This window comes from Moschus berezovskii, chromosome 1, assembly GCF_049115385.1.
Source record: "Moschus berezovskii isolate FMDL1 chromosome 1, NW_MosBer_1.0, whole genome shotgun sequence".
Lineage (NCBI taxonomy): Eukaryota > Metazoa > Chordata > Mammalia > Artiodactyla > Moschidae > Moschus > Moschus berezovskii.
This window is the reverse complement of record NC_142460.1, coordinates 145,843,095-145,866,387: the sequence shown is the minus strand read 5'-3', so window position 1 is coordinate 145,866,387 and position 23,293 is coordinate 145,843,095. Positions and strand designations below refer to the sequence as shown.

The following is a 23,293-nucleotide window of genomic DNA, read 5'->3' as shown; positions in this document are numbered from 1 at the left end:
TTGCTGTTATAGGTGTAAAATGTCCATCCATTTTGGACTATTCAGCAGTTTCTTAAAAAGTTAAACATAATCTATCCTAACCCTGTGCCCTAGTTAGTCCATTCCTTGGTATTTTCCAAATATATTCTAAAGGATATATGTACACACACATAATACATTTTATTCACACTTCTAATAAAGAATCTTCATTAGCAGTCTTATTCATAATGGCGCAAAACTCTACATAACCCAGTGCTTATCAACTGTAGAGAAAATAAAGCACTTGTAATATATTCATATGGAAAAATACTAGTCAGCAATGAAAAGAAATGAACTGCTGATAATTTTAAATTCATAAGGAAATTCGAGAACACTGTGCTGAGGCAAAGTCAGACACAACAGAGCACATACAGAATTTTTTAAATTAGAGAAAACAGGTTCTAAATGTGGACCCAAGGTACTCTCCATGATTAAGTTACAGAATCCTTAGTATTAACATCTGTTTGATCTTTCCAAGGTCTGTTTTCCTGCCAGTCCTTATATGCCTACAGTAGGCACTGTCTATCACTCTGGGCAGAGCTACCATAGAACAATACAAGAATATCTCCTGCTAAGAAGTGACCATCTCTTACCTTTTAATCAGTAGCTCTCTAACCACTGATGGACATATTCAACAATCATTGAATAAATGATTGTCTTTACTGCAACCAAAATTTTATAAATAATCTGTCTGAAGTTATTAAAGGGGCTAGACAAAGGACCTAAAGTATTTCCTTTATGGTTATAGTACTATTTAGATCATGCATGCATGCATGCTAAGTCACTTCAGTCATGTCCAACTCTTTATGACCCCATGGACTACAGCCCACCAAGCTTCTCTGTCCATGGGATTCTCCAGGCAAGAATACTGGAGTGGGTTGCCATTTCTTCCACCAGAAGATCTTCCCAACCCAGGGATCAAACCCTCATCTCCTATGGCTCCTGCACTGCAGGCAGATTCTTTACTACTGAGCCACTGGGGAAGCCCAGGAGGTAACTAAAATATCTGAAACATACATTTCTGTCCCACAAAACCTTCAGCTAATACATATTTAAAACACTCTTACATCAGTCACATGACTCATCTGTCTGAGAATTTAAATCTTGAACTGAAGTTCAATTAATAGTTTCATTAAATATATTGACTGTCAGCCATTAAAAGAAAATTGTAAATAATTTTCATGGCCCTTTAGACATAAATACACTCAAACATAGATATAGTTCTAAAGCAGAGGCTTGCTCATGTGTGATACATACACGCACACACACACATGCACACATACACACACGTGCACACACAGTTGAGACATCCAAGTTTAGCATATTAATTCTGAAGAAAAGTTTCTTTAGTAGATACTGGTTGAATTTATATTTGTTAAAACATACATTCCCATGTTTCTGGCTTCAGCTTGACTGAGATTTTCTTCTGGTCCGACTATTTTTATAGTAGTGATTTCATGTTTAGCTTTATCAAAAAATACTTTGATGTCCTTTTCATGATAAACTTCCTGTAACATATTTTTAAAATTGAAAATTAGTTTCAAAAAAAAGAAAAGTAGTGAGAGAAAATAAGACAACTGAAGTTTTCATATGGATGACTTCACATTCAAAATTGTGAACTACACAATTCACATATTCACTCAATTACAGACAAAATGATAACTGTGTTAAACACATTATATATATAAGTGTCATCTAAATATCAGAGGAAGAACCTAAAATAAGACACATAGGAATTTTTTTAAAATATACTTTAAAATTCTTTTAATATCTACTTCTAGACAGATCCTTGCATTAATACTTAAACCCTAAGTGCTATAAAACATTTCTAACTTGAGAGGAAAAAAAGGCTTGTGGTAGAGAATCTTAGATATGTATTGTAAAATATACATAAAAATATCTATTAAACCTAACCGATAATCTGTTCTCATCTTTTTTATAAAATAAATATTACAATGTTATTTTAAGCAGAGAGAAAAATTTATGGTCATATAGAAAGTCTTTTTTTTACAAAAAGAAGGGAAAATTAAAAAGATTTTATTGATAAATACGATGAGAAAATAATCAACATCAAAAGTCATCAAACTAGTGTGATTCGACTGTGCTAAAATTTAGATAAGGTTATCTCCATCATTGGGCTTCCCTGGTGGCTCAGAGGTTAAAGCGTCTGCCTCCAATGCGGGAGACCTGGGTTTGATCCCTGGATTGGGAAGATCCCCTGGAGAGGGAAATGGTAACCCACTCCAGTATTCTTGCATGGCAAATCCCATGGACAGAGAAGCCTGGTAGGCTACAGTCTACGGGGTCGCAAAGAGTCGGACATGACTGAGCGACTTCACTCACTTATCTCCATCATTAAAGAACTTCAGAGCTTTTTATTTATCAAATCTCACTAAGTATTTTTGAAAGCTTTTCACAGCTTGTTAAAATGACATCATACAAAATCTGCAGAGAGGTAAAATTTTAAATAAAAGAAGATAAAAACTCCTGTTACCAAGGAGGAAAAGTGTAAGACACATTCCATAAAAAGAAAATACTTTAATATAAGTAATATATTACAATGCACTTTATAAAAAGCAAATGCTCAGTGCATTCACCCTTTAAAATATATTTGAGCTAGTTTTTTTGCAAATATATTAAATAAAATCATCTCTGGAAAAGGCAAATGACTAGCTGCTATGTACATCAGGAAGAAAGAACAATGTTAAACTAAAAGTATTAAGACAAAAGAGGGAAAAAAACTATACTTCATGGCTATTGAGTTTCTCCAGATGGTAATAAATGTCAACAGTTTCAACGTGAAAGAGATAAGTAAATGGAAAAACACTGAGGAAAAATGTCTTTAAGTTTAGACTATATGTGGGAGGTATTTGGGAGGATCTGAATATTTTTTGAAGGAAATGAAAGTATCAAAAGTCTTTGGGAAAGAGTATGCCATTGTGTGATTAATCAAAACAATACTGTATCTGGAAGACATTTCAAGTTCTGATGTTAGGTATTATCACCCAGTGAATGCTGAGATGCTTCAGTCATCCAACTGTGATCCCCTGGTCTGTAGCCTGCCAGGCTCCTCTGTCCATGGGATTCTGTAGACAAAAATACTGGAGTGGGTTGCCATGCCCTTCTCCAGGAGATATTCCTGACCCAAGGACTGAACCCTCATCTCTTGCAATACAGGCAGATTCTGCACGATCTGAGGCGCCAGGGAAACCCAGGTATTATCATTAGCTATGATTTTATGGCCAGTTCTATAAAAGTAAGTACCAGTGTGAACCCAAAGGCAAAGGACTGTATACTCTTTGACATCTCTTCGTTATATATTAGGTTAAATTTATTAAAATGGCTGATAGTCAACCATTTTTGATCTACAAAAAAACTGACAGCTTCATGTGGCTCATCCCAATACTATGATACTAGTTACTGGATTTGAAAATACTTAGGTGCTAAGGAGGCAAGTAAGTAAGTGTTTGTCGCTCAGTCGTGCCTGACTCTGCAAACCCATGGACTGCAGCCCACCAGGCTCCTCTGTCCATGAGATTTTCCAGGCAAGGATACTGGAGTGGGTCACCATTTCCTTCTCCAGGGGATCTTCCCAACTCAGGGCTAGAACCCAGGTCTCCTGCACTGCAGGCAGATTCTTTACTGACTGAGCTAGAAGGGAAGCCCCCTAAAGAGGCAAAGCAGTATTGATTTCAAAACCCCCACTGAATTAAACCCAAATTTAAAAAATTTTTAGACATGAACAAATAATAACAAATAGTTTCAACTAAGATCAAAATTTCAACATAAAATAATTCATTTTTTAAATACTTACTTTGTTATGAATAAAGAATTTAAGTGCTTCTTTCGGGTAATCCAGTGTCAACAACGTGTTCAGAAATCGAGGTAGGAAAGGGGTTGGTTGCTCAATAAAAACACCTATTGTTACATTTGGATAGACCTTTGTTTTATGGCAAACATAAAAACAAATTATCATTAGCATGGTTTTACTTTAAATTCTATTCAAGTATTAATCAATACAGCACAAAACATACTATAATATCAGTACAACATAACTTTGATTGCCCAGTGGCAATTCTCTAATACATTTTTGTGGACCCCATCAATGATTTTTACTGAATAACATCTTGACATTATGATTCAGGTTGAAGAGGAAGCTCACTACTATATTTATTACAGGAACACTGTGCTGCTGCTGCTGCTGCTAAGTCACTTCAGTCGTGTCCGACTCTGTGTGACCCCATAGACGGCCTCCTACCAGGCTCCCCCGTCCCTGGGATTCTCCAGGCAAGAACACTGGAGTGGGTTGCCATTTAACACTATAATTAAGGTTATTGCCTGCTCTACTATTTAATGTTCCCTTTAAAGTAGTCCTAAAAGAAACTTTCTTTAGATATGAATCTATTTTGACAGCTTCATCTCAGAAGCCAAAATGCTAACTGTGCTTCCTTGTTTGTTTCTATGGCTTGGAAACTGAATGGTTAATCTGTGGCTCAAATAAAGTAATCATAGAGATTATTATGAGAAACCTCATTTAGTCTCATTACTAAAATCATGAGACTTTATTTCTATGTTTGAATCTTTAATATAATTTTACTGATAGTTCTTTATTTTGCTTCATTATGTTATACATAAGGAAAGTTATTTTGCATCACCAATATATCTTATCTTGTGTCGATTTTTACATATTTTCTTAATTTCTGTTTGGGCAAGCGTTAGAGGATGGCTTTTCTTTCACTCATTGCATGAACAATCCTGAAATATCTATTATTAGTCAATCCTCATGATCATAAACATTTAGAAAATAGAGGGAGAGTTTCTGGCTTGGAAACTTACAAATGGTTGAGGAAGACAGAAACATAAGTAAATAACCATGCAATTGTATTTTTATTGGAACTATATGAAATATTTCTTTATAATGCCTTTTTAAATCTATGTCTTGAAGCCTGACTTTAGATTTTTAAATTACAAATTATATACAGATGGGTGAAGGAGATCAAAAGGTAAAAAGAAAAGACAAATAAGTACATCACACTATTGAAAAAGAAAAATTTATAAATAACAAAAAACTTCTAAAAATAAAGATTACAGATTTTTTAAAGTGCCATATATGTTAAGTGCCAAATTAGGTACCTCTCCCCCATCTTTTCACACATAATATCTCATGTATTCCACTGTCATCTGGATGATAACCTAATATTTGTGTGGATTTAAGTACAACTCAAACACGGTTGTATATATCAATTCATTCTATATATTCATTCAATTACCCAAATATTTATTACTAAGTCAATAAACAAAGACAAACAACTAAAGAAAAAAAATTCTACCTTCTAGGAGTTCTCAATTTAATAGGGGAAATGAGTAAACACTGGATGACAACTCTGCCTTATCAAATGAAGTGATGCATGTCATTTAAATTTCATAATAACCTTAGAAGTCATTTATTATCCCAAATTTACAATATGAGGAAAAGAAAATTTAGAGCAACTCAGAACACATTAATTAGTAGGTAAAGAGTTAGGCTTCAACATGCTACATGTCCACTAGCAATCTAAGCTCATTTTATACACTAACGATAACAGTACACCAATGATGATAACAGTTAACTACTATTCAAGGCTTAGCATTTCACATATATAATTTATCATATAAAACATCACTATATACATAAACACATATGTGTAATTCATTTAAGCCTCCTACCAATCCTCTGAGACAACCATTATCATTTTTACATATAAAGAAACTTGCCTATGGCCAACATCTTAGAATATGCTAGCCCTAGACCTTAACTATCCACATAATTTTAATTTTTATATGCATAATTGCTTCATAAATAAAATACATAAGAAATTTATTTTTATAATAAAATGGTTTTCCTTTCTAGTAGTCTGTAAGACAAAAATGACTTGAGAATCAAGTTACTACGTGCAAAAAAATAAAGATAAAAAATTATAACATAAATATTTTTCTGTCTTGTCACCAGAAAGTTTATGTTAACAGGAAACCAAACAGATAGAAAATTTTAACTCTCCCTCCAGAAGACAGCACTTTTTTGAAAAAAAGATCAGGATGAATTTTTAAACATCTTCATGATGCAGCTTCATTCAGAAATTTTCTGGCTTTCTTTCCAGATAGGAAACATTCAGCTTGTTATTTCAGAGACTGGCCAAAAAAATCTTAGTTTCAAGTAAAAGAGGGCTCTCTTCAGAAGCTCCTAAATATGAACAAATTACTCTTTATCCTCCCTTTCAAACAGTGATAAAAACAGAAACTACTTAATTCAGGACATTGAGTACTTTACAGTGAGATTATTTTGAATTTGCATGGGTCCAGAAGTCACCAGAACTATATTAAGGGGAATTTTATTTGTGTCTGCACTTATCTGGCATGCAGTAGATATTCAACAAAACTATGGTAAGTAAAGGAAATAATCATCTTAATGAGAAAATTATCCTTAGAACCCATTGTTCATACACTAATAGTCTTCCAAATTATAAGAGCCATTTTTTTGAAAGAAAAATATTACTACAGGATATCCTAAAACTGCTCTGATGACAGAAGAAGGATGCAAAAACATTTTAAACATAAATAATAATTACTTCCAATTGCATGTTTATCTTCAAAGTATAAATGGTAAACTATGGCTATAATTCTGTATGATACATGTGTATAAGTAGCACTATGCCTGGCATATAATATATATGTGACATCTAGGCAATTTTGAACAGTAGTCAAAATTATAGGGTCTGGAACCAGATTGCCTAAATTCAAATCACACTTCCAATACCAAAAAAAAAAAATTGCATGCCTTAAGTAAGTTACTTAATGTGAAGGTACCTCAGTTTTCTCATCTGTAAACCTCAGTCAAACCTATGGGATTTGTAAAATTAATATGAGTTACTATATATAAAATACTAAAACAGTCCTTAGTTATTTATTATTATTTTTACATCATAAAATTTGAAAATCAAGCACAGATAAAATTAGTCAGTACAAATACTGAAGCCTTATAACCATTATTTTCCTCAATCCTTTGACCAAGTTAAAGACTAAAAACAAGAATTCCCACTCATAGCAAGCTAGTAAATATTAACAACAAAGCCCCTTTTACTGGGGTCAATTGGGGTCAATTATTATCTGTTTTTTCTAGAAATACACATATCCAGCAATTTTCTGTCATCATGCTTTAGATTTATAACTCTATTATCTACCAAATTATCAATACTATAAAATAATGTGTTTTTATTTTACAAACCATTGCATTTCATGAAAATATACTTTTATTACTACATTTCATCCAGAGTCAATTCCACTCACATCTACTGCAGACAAGTCAATTGTATCCACTTCACAAAGAGTGCAGCCATTATCTTGTGTCCATGCATTAGGTATATAGTTTCCAAAATAATTCAGGAGGATCTGGAAAAGAAGGAAAACTGCACTATTAACAAAAGTAAGACTTTCCCATTAATGTACTTTCAGTCTATAAACCTCTAACTTCAAAGCATGTTTTCTGCATTAGGTACATCCCCTTAATAATTCTACAAATATTTGTCACCTAGAGATATACAATGAACGAAGTTCTGTCCAGACTGTGAATCATAAATGAAAGCAAGCTTTGTCTAGAAATGCCAAAAAATGCATTCAGTTCAGTTCAGTTCAGTCGCTCAGTCGTGTCCGACTCTCAGCGACCCCATGAACCACAGCACGCCAGGCCTCCCTGTCCAACACCAACTCCCGGAGTTCACTCAAACTCATGTCCATTGAGTCGGTGATGCCATCCAGCCATCTCATTCTGTTGTCCCCGTCTCCTCCTACCCCCAATCGCTCCCAGCATCAGAGTCTTTTCCAGTGAGTCAACTCTTCTCATGAGGTGGCCAAAGTATTGGAGTTTCAACTTTAGCATAAGTCCTTCCAATGAACACCCAGGATTGATCTCCTTTAGAATGGACTGGTTGGATCTCCTTGCAGTCCAAGGGACTCTCAAGAGTCTTCTCCAGCACCACAGTTCAAAAGCATCAATTCTTCGGCGATCAGCTTTCTTCACAGTCCAATTCTCACATCCATACATGACCACGGGAAAAACCATAGCCTTGACTAGACGGACCTTGGTTGGCAAAGTAATGTCTCTGCTTTTGAATATGCTATATACGTTGGTCATAACTTTCCTTCCAAGGAGTAAGCGTCTTTTAATTTCATGGCTGAAATCAGCATCTGCAGTGATTTTGGAGCCCAAAAAAATAAAGTCTGACATGATTTCCACTGTTTCCCCATCTATTTCCCATGAAGTGATAGGACCAGATGCCATGATCTTAGTTTTCTGAATGTTGAGCTTCAAGCCAACCTTTTCACTCTCCTCTTTCACTTTCATCAAGAGGCCTTTGAGTTCCTCTTCACTTTCTGCCATAAGGGTGGTGTCATCTGCATATCTGAGGTTATTGATATTTCTCCCGGCAATCTTGATTCCAGCTTGTGCTTCTTCCAGCCCAGCGTTCCTCATGATATACTCTGCATATAAGTTAAATAAGCAGGGTGACAATATACAACCTTGACGTACTCCTTTTCCTATTTGGAACCAGTCTGTTGTTCCATGTCCAGTTCTAACTGTTGCTTCCTGACCTGCATACAGGTTTCTCAAGAGGCAGGTCAGGTGGTCTGGGATTCCCATCTCTTTCAGAATTTTCCACAGTTTATTGTGATCTACACAGTCAAAGGCCTTGGCATAGTCAATGAAGCAGAAATAGATGTTTTTCTGGAACTCTCTTGCTTTCTCCATGATCCAGCGGATGTTGGCAATTTGATCAGTGGTGCCTCTGCCTTTTCTAAAACCTGCTTGAACATCTGGGAGTTCACGATTCACATATTGCTGAAACCTGGCTTGGAGAATTTTGAGCATGACTTTGTTAGCGTGTGAGATGAGTGCAATTGTGCGGTAGTTTCAGCAATCTTTGGCATTGCCTTTCTTTGGGATTGGAATGAAGACTGACCTCTTCCAGTCCTGTGGCCACTGCTGAGTTTTCCAAATTTGCTGGCATATTGAGTGCAGCACTTTCACAGCATCATCTTTCAGGATTTGAAATAGCTCAATTGGAATTCCATCACCTCCACTAGCTTTGTTCGTCGTGATGCTCTCTAAGGCCCACTTGACTTCACATTCTAAGATGTCTGGTTCCAGGTGAGTGATCATGCCATTGTGATTATCTTCGTCGTGAAGATCTTTTTTGTACAGTTCTTCTGTGTATTCTTGCCACCTCGTCTTAATATCTTCTGCTTCTGTTAGGTCCATACCATTTCTGTCCTTTATCCAGCCCATCTTTGCATGAAATGTTCCCTTGGAATCTCTAATTTCCTTGAAGAGATCTCTTGTTTTTCCTATTCTGTTGTTTTCCTCTATTTCTTTGCATTGATCACTGAGGAAGTCTTTCTTATCTCTCCTTGCTTTTCTTTGGAACTCTGCATTCAGATGCTTATATCTTTCCTTTCCTCCTTTGCTTTTCGCTTCTCTTCTTTTCACAGCTATTCGTAAGGCCTCCTCAGACAGCCATTTTGCTTTTTTGCATTTCTTTTCCATGGGGATGGTCTTGGTCCCTGTCTCCTGTACAATGTTAGTAACCTCTGTCCAGAGTTCATCAGGCACTCTATCTATCAGATCTAGACCCTTAAATCTATTTCTTATTTCCATTGTATAATCATAAGGGATGTGATTTAGGTCATATCTGAATGGTCTAGTGGTTTTTCCCTACTTTCTTCAATTTAAGTCTGAATTTGGCAATAAGGAGTTCATGATCTGAGCTACAGTCAGCTCCTGGTCTTGTTTTTCCTAACTGTATACAGCTTCTCCATCTTTGGTTGCAAAGAATATAATCAATCTGATTTCGGTGTTGACCATCTGGTGATGTCCACGTGTAGAGTCTTCTCTTGTGTTGTTGGAAGAGGGTGATTGCTATGACCAGTGCATTCTCTTGGCAAAACTCTATTAGCCTTTGCCCTGCTTCATTTCGTGCTCCAAGGCCAAATTTTCCTGTTACTCCAGGTGTTTCTTGACTTCCAGAATGTGGTCCACTGGAGAAGGGAATGGCAAACCACTTCAGTATACTTGCCTTGAGAACCCCATGAACAGTATCAAAAGGCAAAATGATAGGATAGTGAATGAGGAATTCCCTAGGTCGGTAGGTGCCCAGTATGCTACTGGAGATCAGTGGAGAAATAACTCCAGAAAGAATGAAGGGATAGAGCCAAAGCAAAACAAATACCCAGCTGTGGATGTGACTGATGCTAGAAGCAAGGTCCGATGCTGTAAAGAGCAATATTGCATAGGAACCTGGAATGTTAGGTCCATGAATCAAGGCAAACTGGAAGTGGTCAAACAGGAGATGGCAAGAGTGAACATAGACATTCTAGGAATCAGTGAACTAAAATGGACTGGAATGGGTGAATTTAACTCAGATGACCATTATAGCTACCACTGTGGGCAGGAATCCCTTAGAAGAAATGGAGTAGCCATCACGGTCAACAAAAGAGTCCGAAATGCAGTACTTGGATGCAATCTTAAAAACGACAGAATGATTTCTGTTCGTTTCCAAGGCAAACCATTCAATATCACAGTAATCCAAGTCTATGCCCCAACCAGTAACACTGAAGAAGCCGAAGTTGAACAGTTCTATGAAGACCTACAAGACCTTTTAGAACTAACACCCAAAAAAGATGTCGTTTTCATCATAGGGGACTGGAATGCAAAAAACAAATGCATTATATGTCATAAAAGTCACATTTCATTATATCAAAAATAAGAGACACCATTAAGGAAATATGTCAAACAATTTAACACAGTTTTAATTGAGCTAATGGAGCTTATAAATCAAAACAAATAAAAGCAATTATGTGAAAAATAATTTAGTAATAATATAAATATGCTTAAAGGCTCAGTCTACACATGTACAGTGAATGGGTAAGTGCCAGGGTGACCTCTTACCACCATCACCATATAAAACAAATATTGTATATACTTTATCACCAAAAGGCACTAAACTCTTCTGGGAAACTATGGTACTCACTATAACCCAGGTTTCTGGGCAGTGATTCTGGAATACTGACTTGAGGAAAAGAAAGCCTGTAGATTAAAATAGATCTAGAATAAGTTCTAATTAGAGCCACCCCACAAACCCTATCAATAATAAACTAGAGTGGGAAGGGGAGGCAGAATAAGATGGCAGAGTAGGGAGATCTTGGGCTCACCTCCCCCATACACCAAAATTGCAACTACATAGAGAGAACCATTGGAGAAGGCGATGGCACCCCACACCAGTACTCTTGCCTGGAAAATCCCATAGACGGAGAACCTGGTAGGCTGCAGTCCATGGGGTAAGGAAGAGTCGGACCCGACTGAGCGACTTCACTTTCACTTTTCACTTTAATGCATTGGAGAAGGAAATGGCAACCCACTCCAGTGTTCTTGCCTGGAGAATCCCAGGGGTGGGGGAGCCTGGTGGGCTGCAGCCTATGGGGTCGCACAGAGTCAGACACGACTGAAGCAACTTAGCAGCAGCAGCAGCAGAGAGAACCATCTCTGAGAATGACCATAAGACTAACAGAAAATATTTTCTGTAACTGAAGATAAAAAGAAAAAGCAACAATGAGACAGGTAGGAGGAGCAGAGATGCAGTTTAGTCAGAATCCGTGCCCACAGTGGAACAATCCACAAGCAGAAGGGGTATCACTGCTCTAGGGGTCTTCTCCAAAGGGCCAAGGGCCCAAGCCCAACATTGGGCTCCCCATCTTAGAAGACCTGCACCAGGAAGATGAGCCACCATAGTATCTGGCTTTAAAACCAGAGGGGCTTACATGTGGGAGAGCCAGAAGCCTGTAGGAAACTGAGACTGCTTTTAAAGGGTGCAGGCACAGATTTACTCTTTGCAAATCCCAGTGCAGAGGCAGCAGTTAGAAAAGTGCCTGGGTCATACAAGAAGGAATTTATTTATTAAATTTTGGGCATGGACCTGAGGGGCACGGATCTGAAACTTTCTCTGAGTATAAAGGAGCTGGCAGATTGTGGCCAGGTCTTACAGCTGGATGTACTGGGAACGAGCCCCATACACTAATACACCCAAAGCAATAGCAAGTCAGCAATAACAGGAGTATGCACACAGCCCACATAGAAGACACTCCTGGAGTACCTGGCTCTGGTGACCAGGAGGGGCCACACTACTGGGCCCCACAGGACACCTTCTATAAAAAGTCACTTGTTAAAGACCAGGAGATAATAGCTGATCTACCTAATCCATAGAAATAGAAAATTAGTTTATATGAAGAGACAAAGAAGTATGTTCCAAATAAAAGAACAAGACAAAACCTCAGAAAAAGAATTAAATGAAATGGAGCTAAGTTAGAAACTAGAGGGAATCACAGGCAGATTAGATGATGCAGAGGAAAGGATCAGCAATATGGAAGACAGGCTAATAGGAAATCACCCAATCAAAACAGCAAAACAAAAAAAGAATTTTAAAAAGTGAGGATAGTTTAAGGAGCCTCTGGGGCACAATAGGCATTTTAACATTTTCATAATAGAATTCCCAGAAGGAAAAGAAAGGGACAGAGATATTTCAAGAGATAATGGATGTAAATTCCCCTAAACTGGTGAAGGAAATGCATTCAAGTCTAGGAATCCCAAAGAATTCCAAATAATGTCAATCCAAAGGGACCTGCACAAATACACTACCATCAAAATGTCAGAAGTTAAAGAGAGTATTAAGGGCAGCAATGAAAGTTATGACCAACCTAGATAGTATATTAAAAAGCAGAGACATTACTTTGCCAACAAAGGTCCCTCTAGACAAGGCTATGGCTTTTCCAGTGGTCATGTATGGATTTGACAGTTGGACTATAAAGAAAGCTGAAAGTGAAAGTGAAGTCTCTCAATCGTGTCTGACTTTTTGCAACCCCATGGACTATAGCCTACCAGGTTCCTCCATCCATGGGATTTTCCAGGCAAGAGTACTGGAGTGGGTTGCCATTTCCTTCTCCACGGGATCTTCCCAACCCACGGATCGAACCCAGGTCTCCTGCATTGTAGGCAGGCACTTTACCATCTGAGCCACTGGGGGAGTCCTAAAGAATTGATGCTTTTGAACTATGGTGTTGGAGAAGACTCTTGAGAGTCCCTTAGAGTGCAAGGAGGTCCAACCAGTCCATTCTAAAGGAGATCAGCCCTGGGTGTTCATTGGAAGGACTGATGCTAAAGCTGAAACTCCAATACTTTGACCACCGCATGTGAAGAGTTGGCTCATTGGAAAAGACCCTGATGCTAAGAGGGTTTGGGGGCAGGAGGAGAAGGGGACAACAGAGGATGAGATGGCTGGATGGCATCACTGACTCTATGGACATGAGTTTGAGTAAACTCCGCGAGTTGCTGATGGACAGGGAGGCCTGGAGTGCTGCGATTCATGGGGTCACAAAGAGTCAGACATAACTGAGTGACTGAACTGAACTGAAGGGCAGAAAAAAACAAAACAAATAAACAAACAAAAAAAACTTGTCACATACAAAATAAACCCTGTGAGATTATCAGCTGATTTTTCAGCAGAAAACTTGTAGGCCAAGGAATGGCATGACATATTCAAAGTATTGAAAAGAAAAACAAAACCAAAAACCTCTATCTGGTGAAGTTAACATTGAGTATTGAAGAAGAGATAAAGAGTTTACCAGACCAGCAAAAGGTAAAGGAGTCCGTCACCACTAAGCCAACCTTATAAGAAATGTTAAAGGATCTTCCTTAAACAGAAAAGACAAGAACATTACCAGAAATATGAAAATTATAAAAGAGAAAAATACCACTAGTAAAGCCAAAGATATAGTAAAGGTAATGGATCAGCCAACTATACAGCTAGTATGAAGGTTAAAATACAAAACTAGTAAAATCAAATATTCTCTACAATAATTATTTAACAATGTACAAAATAAAAAATGTTAACTAAGACACGAAAAACATAAAATGTATCAGAGGGGAGTAAAAATGTACTGTTTTTAGAATACAGCCAAAGTTGAGCAATGATCAACTTAAAATATACTGATATTTACTATATAAGAACTTCATGGTAACCATGAATCAAAAACATATAATAGATACACAAAAGATAAAGAGGAAGTAACACAAACATAACTCAGTAACCAAATCATAAGGGACAGAGAGAAGAAATGAACAGAGAGGAATACCAAAAGTAACCAGAAAACAACGAACAACACTGTAATAAGTACATGTCTGTCAATTATTACTTTAAATGTAAATGGAATAAATGTTCAAATCCAGAAAATAGGGTGGCTGAATGGATTAAAAGAAAAACAAGCTGCATATACATGCTTCTATCAAAGGACTCACTTGACATCTAAAATCACACAAAAAGTGAGGGGGTAAAAAAAGGGTATTCTCAAACATATAAAGAGGACTTAATACCTATTTTTCTCAAACTATTTCAAAAAACTGAAGGGGAAGGAACGCTTTCAAACTCATTCTACATGGCCAGCATTACCCTGATATAAAAATCAAAGACACTATGAAAACAGAGAAAATAATAGATAATTACTCCTATAAACATGGATACAAAAATCTTCAACAGAATATCAGCAAACTTCAGTAACACATTAAAAGGATTATAAATCATGATCCAGTAGGATTTACTTATGAACACAAGAATAGTTCGATATATTCAAATCGCTCAATGTGAAACACCACATTAACAAAATAAAGGATAAAAATCATATAATGAGATGCAGAAAAACGACAAAATTCATTATCCATTTTACAACAAAAACTCTCAATAAAGTGGTTACAAAGGAAACGTACCTCAACCTAAAGGCCATATATGACAAACCCACGCTTCATGTCATATTCAGTGATGAAAGCTGAAAGTATTTCCTCTAAACTAGGAAGAAAACAAGGATCCCACTCTTCCCGATTTTATTCAACATAGTTTGGAAGCCCTTGCCAGAACAATCAGGCAAGAAAATGAGATAAAATTCATCCAAATTGAAACTGCTGCTGTTTGCAGATGACATGTACTATATAGAGAAAACTATATATGGTAATATATATATATTGTATATATATATATGGTACTATATATAGAAAACTTTAAATACTCCACACAAAAAACTATTAAGTCTACCAAATGAATTCAGTAAAGTTACAAGATACAAACAAAACACAGAAATCTATTGCATTTCTATAAACTAATAATAATCGACTAGAAATTTAAAAAAAAAATTTCATTTACAATTGCATAGAAAAGAATAAATTTCCTAGGAATAAATTTAATCAAGGAAGTGAAAGACTTGTACTCCGGAAACTATAAAACATTGGGGAAAGGAACTGAGGAAGACACAATTAAATGAACAGATAAACTGCACTCACAGATTAGAAGAATTAATACTGTGAAAATGTCCATACTACTCAGAGCAATCTCCAGATTCAATGTAATTCTTATCAAAATGCCCATAGCATTTGTCACACAACTAGAATAATCCTAAAATTTATATGACACAACAAAACAGGTCAAATAGCCAAAGCAATCTTGAGAAAGAAGAATAAAACTGGAAGTATTGTACTCCCCGGTTTCACACTATACCCCAAAGGACAGTAATCAAAACAATATAGTATTGACATGAAAACAGACACATAGATAAAAGGAATAGAATAGACAGCCCAGAAATAAACCTACACTTTTGTGGTTAATGATCTATGACACAGAAGGCAAGGATATACAATGAGAATAGACAGCCTCTTTTAACAAATGGTGCTGGGAGAACTGGACAGCTACATTCAAAAGAACCAAAATGGACTACTTTCTCATACCATATATTATACAACAAGAACCCAAAACAGATGAAGGAATTAAATCTAAGACCTGAAACCATAAAACTTGGAGAAGAAAACATAGGTAGTATGCTTTTTAACATTGATGTTAGCAGTGGTTTTTGGTTATGCCTCCTCAGGCAAGGAAAACAAAAGCAAAATGAACAAATGGGACTAAATCAAACTTAAAGTTTTTGCACATATAACAACTTCTGCACATGAAAATATTATCGACAAAACAAAAAGGCTACCCACTGAATGGAAGAAGAAATTTGCAAATGATATGCCCCAAAAAGGGGTTAATATCCAAAATATACAAAGAACTCATACAATTCAATATCAAAAAGAGAAAAAAAAAGAAACACCAATCCAATGAAAATAGAGGCAGGGTATTTGAATAGATATTTCACCAAAGAAGACATACAAATGGCCATCAGACACATGAAAAAATGCTCAACAAAATTAATCATGAGGTAAATGCAACCAAAACCACAATGAGATACCCGTTAAAATAGCTACTATCAAAAAAACATTAAGTAACAAATATTGGCAAGGATGAAGAAAAGCGGGAACCCCTATACAATGCTACTGAGAATGCAAATTGATGCAGCCACTATGGAAAACAGGAGGGAGGTCCCTCAAAAGATGAAATACAGAACTAACATATGATGCACATATTCCCTGTCTGGATATTTTTTCCAAGAAAACAAAAACACTAATTCAAAAAGATATATGCACACCATCACCAACTCAATGGACATGAGTTTGGGTGGACTCTGGGAGTTGGTGATGGACAGGGAGGCCTCGCGTGCTACGGTTCATGGGGTCGCAAAGAGTCGGACATGACTAAGTGACTGAACTGAACTGAAGACCTTAAAAGAGATCTTATGGTATAGAATAAAGAAATTAGTTCAGTACTATTTATCTGATTCCTCTCAAATATTTGGTATTCCATTCAAATATTTCTATTTATGAAAACTGAAGCAAAGGCTATTGAAACAAGTTCAGTATAATTACAAAGAGAAAACCTTTGTGTTTTACAGATATTATAGACAGTCACATTATTCTGTATAGCACAATCATAAGACATGGAAAAGTAACTCATTCACATCCCTCTTGTACTACATGAAAAGTCAAGAAACAAATTACAAGGCAGAAAATATGTAGTTATGATATTCATTAATGACATTTCAAGAATCAATACAATGATTTGAATATGTTTCTATAACAGAAACAAAATTTTACTATTGTCAAACTATAAGTGCAAATTCTAATTATTCATGTCCTATATAACATTATGATTTTGAGTTAAAAATAGAGGTTCATGTTTAAATGGGTTCTCTATTAAGCATTATTTCTAAAAGGATTTTTTTTAAAGCTGGTGAGAAATACATAGTTTTGTTTTAAATATCCTGGGAAATAATTTCTTTAGAAGAAAAAAAAATCCCCCCCATGGTTGTACATATCTAAAATTCCCACCTATATATAAAGACTGGCACCTTCCTCATCTCAGAAATCTCATAAGAAATTAAATATTTATTTCATGAATTATTGATGAGTCTGTTAGGACCCCTTGGTGAATATGAAAATGATCAATATCTTTTTTAAAAGGTTAGAGCATAAAAGATATTACATTTAGTTTTCAGAATTAAAACTCTATAACTTTTTTACTTTTTACGTCTATTTGATTTTCAAAGATCACTAAGACTGGAAATCTCTCTCTTTTTGGATCTCTCATCACACAAGCAGAGGTTACCCATCACCCTTACCCTCTGTTTACATCTGTTTTCTTCATCAAAAATCACAGACATTTGTGCTGGCAGCTTTGGAAAGTGCAGAGAACTGTTTATGTAGTTAGGCTGTTCCAGGAAGTCCCCGGCTACTAGGTGGTAGTGCTTTCTTAATCCTGTTTTCACAATATCGAAACATTTCCAAGGGTGATGTCATGTCACTGGCAGAGAAACTTTTCCAACTGAATCTTTTCTTTTTTCTTTCATTTTTTTTCAGGTCACCCAAGTATTCAAGGTCATAGTGACCCAAGCATTGAGGTTTATATGCACAAAATTAGAGTCCCTATTTTTATTGCAGATCAAATTCATTTCTGAAATAACTTGTTTTCATGTGCAAATTAGATGATCTGCTTTTATTATGTTTAACTTCTGTTTGTATAAAAATACTACCAATTTCATAATGATTTACCTTAAGAAGTACATAATCTGCTATTTAAAAGAAAAAAGTTAGGAATTAAAATAAGCATCTGATGATGTGTTACTAACAGTAAATAAGTTTCAAGAATAAAAAGCAAAACTTCAAACCAGAAGTCATGGTTTCTATCTAAAAACTGATTTATACTAGATTATACCTAGACAAGTATGAAGACAATTATGTAGAATAAATAAAAAACATATTTCAAATAAAATGTTAATTTAAAAGCAATAAAGTTGTTTATACATCACTATGAAAACAAATGAAAAATATGAATGTTTAAAGGTACATATTGCAAGGACATAAAGACTGAAAGCAACTATGAATGAAAACAAAATGAGATGTAGTGGGATTATAAGTGATTTTTAAAATTATTTATAATTTAAAAGTTGTTCTTCCTAATAGCATGAAATTTCAAGATAATAAGAAATAAACTCATCTTTACATAATTTGGTCTATAAACACATTATCAACAATTTATCATTTATATATTACGCACATTTTTAAATAAAAATGGTTTAAATATTAACATTCATGAGGTTATGGCTCAAAATCACTGACATTATAATCATTCCTTACTAAATAAAATAATAAAGCTTACTTACAAACTATATAAAAATCCTTTCATCTTTTATGATGGTTAAATAAAACTGGTGTATCTAAAAAGAGTAATCTGCTTTCTCTGTTCTTCATTATCCTGGGTAAAATATGATATTTTTTAACATATTACTAAATAAAGTATTGGCATTAGTTTGAAGGCACTGGTTTGAATGCTCATTTATATAATCCTTTCTCAAATTTTATATTATACCAAATATAATTTTACAATAAAAATTACTTCATTTTTGCTGCCAAATAGAACTATAAGGTCATGTCACAGAAAATATAATGGGATCATCATACTGCTTGAAATGTCAGAAACAGAGAGCCCAAACTAAAAATGTTGCTCAGAAGACTTAAAATTTCTTAGTGCATACAGAACTTTCTCAATGACTAAGGACTAGAGCTAGTTTTCTTATGAGAAGTCTTTTAATCACTTTGTAAAACTATCAGCATTACCCTGGAAATCTGGAAAAAACTGGTGAATACAATGAAATTACTGACTATCAGGCCTCACTCAAAATAGCTAATTTTGGGGACCAACCGCACTCTTAAAGATATTTAAGTTTGATTCAAGTATTACATGACCAAGGAGAAATAGCACACTATTTAGTTATAGATGTCTGGCTGTAGAAGTTCATTTATCTGTCTAGGGACAGTTACAGGGATCCACACATACTGCATGAATATTTTGCCCTGACAGAAAAAAATCCACTTCACTATTCCCAAGAATAATGCTAAGTCACTGGACTCTTTATAGACCTTGACGTTCAATCACAATTTATTGAAAGACTAATATATGCTGCACATGTGCTGAAGCCTGGCAAAACAGAAAGTGAACAGGATAGATACGATTTCTATTATTCTAGGCTAGAGACCCAGTAAGAGACAAAAATTTAAAACAGGTCAATCCTGTCCCTGTAAGGTGTGTGGTTCTGCGATAGACAAATTCCAGATATTATAAAGGCATGTAGGAAACTTGAAGAGTAAAGACTAAGCTGACACCTAAAAGATGAATGGCTCAGGAGGTAAAGAATCCACCTGCAATGCAGGAGACACAGGAGACATGGGTTCGATCCCTGGGTTGGGATGATCCCCTGGAAGAAGGCATGGCAACCCACTCCAGTATTCTTTCCTGGAGAGTCCCATGGACAGAGAAGCCTGGTAGGATTCTGTCCAAAGGGTCACGAAAGAGTCAGACACAACTGAGTGACTAAGCACACGCAAAAGATGAATAGCACTTAATAGATGGGTACAGCAGACAGGAATTAGGGTCAGAGGATTCCAGAATGAGTGATGTGCATGTACAGAAAACTTGCAGACAGAGGAAACTTGAAACGTTTGCAAAGTTTAAATTAACTCAGTATGGCAGGAGTTGAGGGAGAGAATGAGAAGGAGAAATGATGTATAGATATTATAGTATCAGGAGTGGGGGAGGAGATGGGATGGTAAACCAGGGACCCCTAAACCAGAAGCAAACTTCAAAGGAAAAAAAAAAGAACTTTACAAAACAAGTTGAGAATGTGGAACTTCATAGCTAAGACTACAGAGGGCCACACACAGGTTGAGTAATGTGTTTGCTTCTGCAGAATACTGTAGGTTCAAGCTGCTGGCAGATGACTGTTACTGGTGGGAGGCTGCAGGTGGCCTGAACTAAAAAGTTGCTCTTGACTCTAAGAAAATTAGTCAAACCACCATGCACAGAGTTAGAAGGTATAGCTCTTGGATTGGATGGTTGGTTTAGTTGCTCAGTCGTGTCCGACTCTTGCAACCCCATGGACTGTGGCCTGCCAGGCTCCTCCATCCGTGGAATTTCCCAGGCAAGAATACTGGAGTGGGTTGCCATTTACTTCTCCAGGGGGATTGGAAGAGAGAGGCAACTACAGCCAAAACTAAGAGCAGTTCAGTTCAGTTCAGTTCAGTTCAGTCGCTCAGTCGTGTCCGACTCTCCGCGACCCCATGAATCACAGCACGCCAGGCCTCCCTGTCCATCACCAACTCCCGGAGTACACTCAAACTCATGTCCACAGAGTCGGTGATGGCATCCAGCCATCTCATTCTCCGTCGTCCCCTTCTCCTCCCGCCCCCAACCTTTCCCAGCATCAGAGTCTTTTCCAGTGAGTCAACTCGTCGCATGAGGTGGCCAAAGTATTGCAGTTTCAGCTTTAGCATCAGTCCCTCCAATGAACACCCAGGATTGATCTCCTTTAGAATGGACTGGTTGGATCTCTTTGCAGTATAAGGGACTCTCAAGAGTCTTCTCCAACACCACAGTTCAAAAGCATCCATTCTTCGGCGATCAGCTTTCTTCACAGTCCAACTCTCACATCCATACATGACCACGGGAAAAACCATTGCCTTGACTAGACGGACCTTGGTTGGCAAAGTAATGTCTCTGCTTTTTAATATACTATCAAGGTTGGTCATAACTTTCCTTCCAAGGAGCAAGCGTCTTTTAATTTCATGGCTGCAATCAGCATCCGAAGTGATTTTGGAGCCCAAAAAAATAAAGTCTGACACTGTTTCCACTGTTTTTCCATCTATTTCCCATGAAGTGATGGGACCAGATGCCATGATCTTTGTTTTCTGAATGTTGAGCTTCAAGCCAACCTTTTCACTCTCCTCTTTCACTTTCATCAAGAGGCTTTTGAGTTCCTCTTCACTTTCTGCCATAAGGGTAGTGTCATCTGCATATCTGAGGTTATTGATATTTCTCCCAGCAATCTTGATTCCAGCTAGTGCTTCTTCCAGCCCAGCGTTCCTCATGATGTACTCTGCATAGAAGTTAAATAAGCAAGGTGACAATATACAACCTTGACGTACACCTTTTCCTACTTGGAACCAGTCTGTTGTTCCATGTCCAGTTCTAACTGTTGCTTCCTGACCTGCATACAGGTTTCTCAAGAGGCAAGTCAGGTGGTCTGGGATTCCCATCTCTTTCAGAATGTTCCACAGTTTATTGTGATCCACACAGTCAAAGGCTTTGGCATAGTCAATGAAGCAGAAATTGATGTTTTTCTGGAACTCTCTTGCTTTCTCCATGATCCAGCGGATGTTGGCAATTTGATCAGTGGTGCCTCTGCCTTTTCTAAAACCTGCTTGAACATCTGGGAGTTCACGGTTTACATACTGCTGAAGCCTGGCTTGGAGAATTTTGAGCATGACTTTACTAGCGTGTGAGATGAGTGCAATTGTGCGGTAGTTTGAGCATTCTTTGGCATTGCCTTTCTTTGGGATTGGAATGAAGACTGACCTCTTCCAGTCCTGTGGCCACTGCTGAGTTTTCCAAATCTGCCGGCATATTGAGTGCAGCACTTTCACAGCATCATCTTTCAAGACTTGAAATAGCTCAATTAATGCAAAAGTAGGAAGTCAAGAAACACCTGGAGTAACTGGCAAATTTGGCCTTGGAGCATGGAATGAAGCAGGGCAAAGGCTAATAGAGTTTTGTCAAGAGAATGCACTGGTCATAGCAAACACCCTCTTCCAACAACACAAGAGAAGACTCTACACATGGACATCACCAGATGGTCAACATCGAAATCAGATTGATTATATTCTTTGCAACCAAAGATGGAGAAGCTGTATACAGTTAGCAAAAACAAGACCAGGAGCTGACTGTGGCTCAGATCATGAACTCCTTATTGCCAAATTCAGACTTAAATTGAAGAAAGTAGGGAAAACCACTAGACCATTCAGATATAACCTCAATCAAATCCCTTATGATTATACAGTGGAAGTGAGAAATAGATTTAAGGGACTAGATCTGATTGATAGAGTGCCTGATAAACTCTGGACGGAGGTTCGTGACATTGTACAGGAGACAGGGACCAAGACCATCCCCATGGAAAAGAAATGCAGAAGAGCGAAATGGCTGTCTGAGGAGGCCTTACAAATAGCTGTGAAAAGAAGAGAGGCGAAAAGCAAAGGAGAAAAGGAAAGATATAAGCATCTGAATGCAGAGTTCCAAAGAATAGCAAGGAGAGATAAGAAAGTCTTCCTTAGTGATCAATGCAAAGAAATAGGGGAAAACAACAGAATAGGAAAAACAAGAGATCTCTTCAAGAAAATTAGAGATTCCAAGGGAACATTTCATGCAAAGATGGGCTCGATAAAGGACAGAAATGGTATGGACCTAACAGAAGCAGAAGATATTAAGAAGAGGTGGCAGGAATACACAGAAGAACTGTACAAAAAAGATCTTCACGACCAAGATAGTCATGATAACGTGATCACTGACCTAGAGCCAGACATCTTGGAATGTGAAGTCAAGTGGGCCTTAGAAAGCATCACTACTAGCAAAGCTAGTGGAGGTGATGGAATTCCAGTTGAGCTATTTCAAGTCTTGAAAGATGATGCTGTGAAACTAAGAGCAGGTTGTGGCTAATCAACTGGGTAGAAGAAGGAAAGAACTGAAGGTCTTGAGCTCCAGGCCTTGACACACAGATAAATCTAACAATTGGGCATTCAAACCCAGAGCCCAGGAAAGATAGAAGCTACAAGGATTTGAAAATAATCAGCACTAAGAGATTTGCTGACTTGGGAATGAAGCAGATTACCTAAGAATACAGAAAAAAGAATGTCTCCGACTATACCTACAGAATACTTAACTAAAACAAT

The 23,293-nt window shown here is 36.9% G+C and overlaps 1 protein-coding gene across 2 annotated transcripts in view; it reads right to left on the bottom strand.

Moving 5' to 3' along the window:
• PLOD2 (procollagen-lysine,2-oxoglutarate 5-dioxygenase 2) overlaps positions 1–23,293 on the bottom strand; it is a 120,514-nt gene that overhangs the window by 18,935 nt on the left and 78,286 nt on the right. For both annotated transcript variants that reach the window (XM_088840001.1, XM_088839998.1), the window contains exons 8-10: positions 7,342–7,443; positions 3,833–3,958; positions 1,405–1,526 (exon numbers count right to left, since the gene is read on the bottom strand). In XM_088840001.1, the coding sequence (XP_088696127.1) occupies positions 1,405–1,526; positions 3,833–3,958; positions 7,342–7,443 (350 nt within the window). The remainder of the gene's footprint in view (positions 1–1,404; positions 1,527–3,832; positions 3,959–7,341; positions 7,444–23,293) is intronic.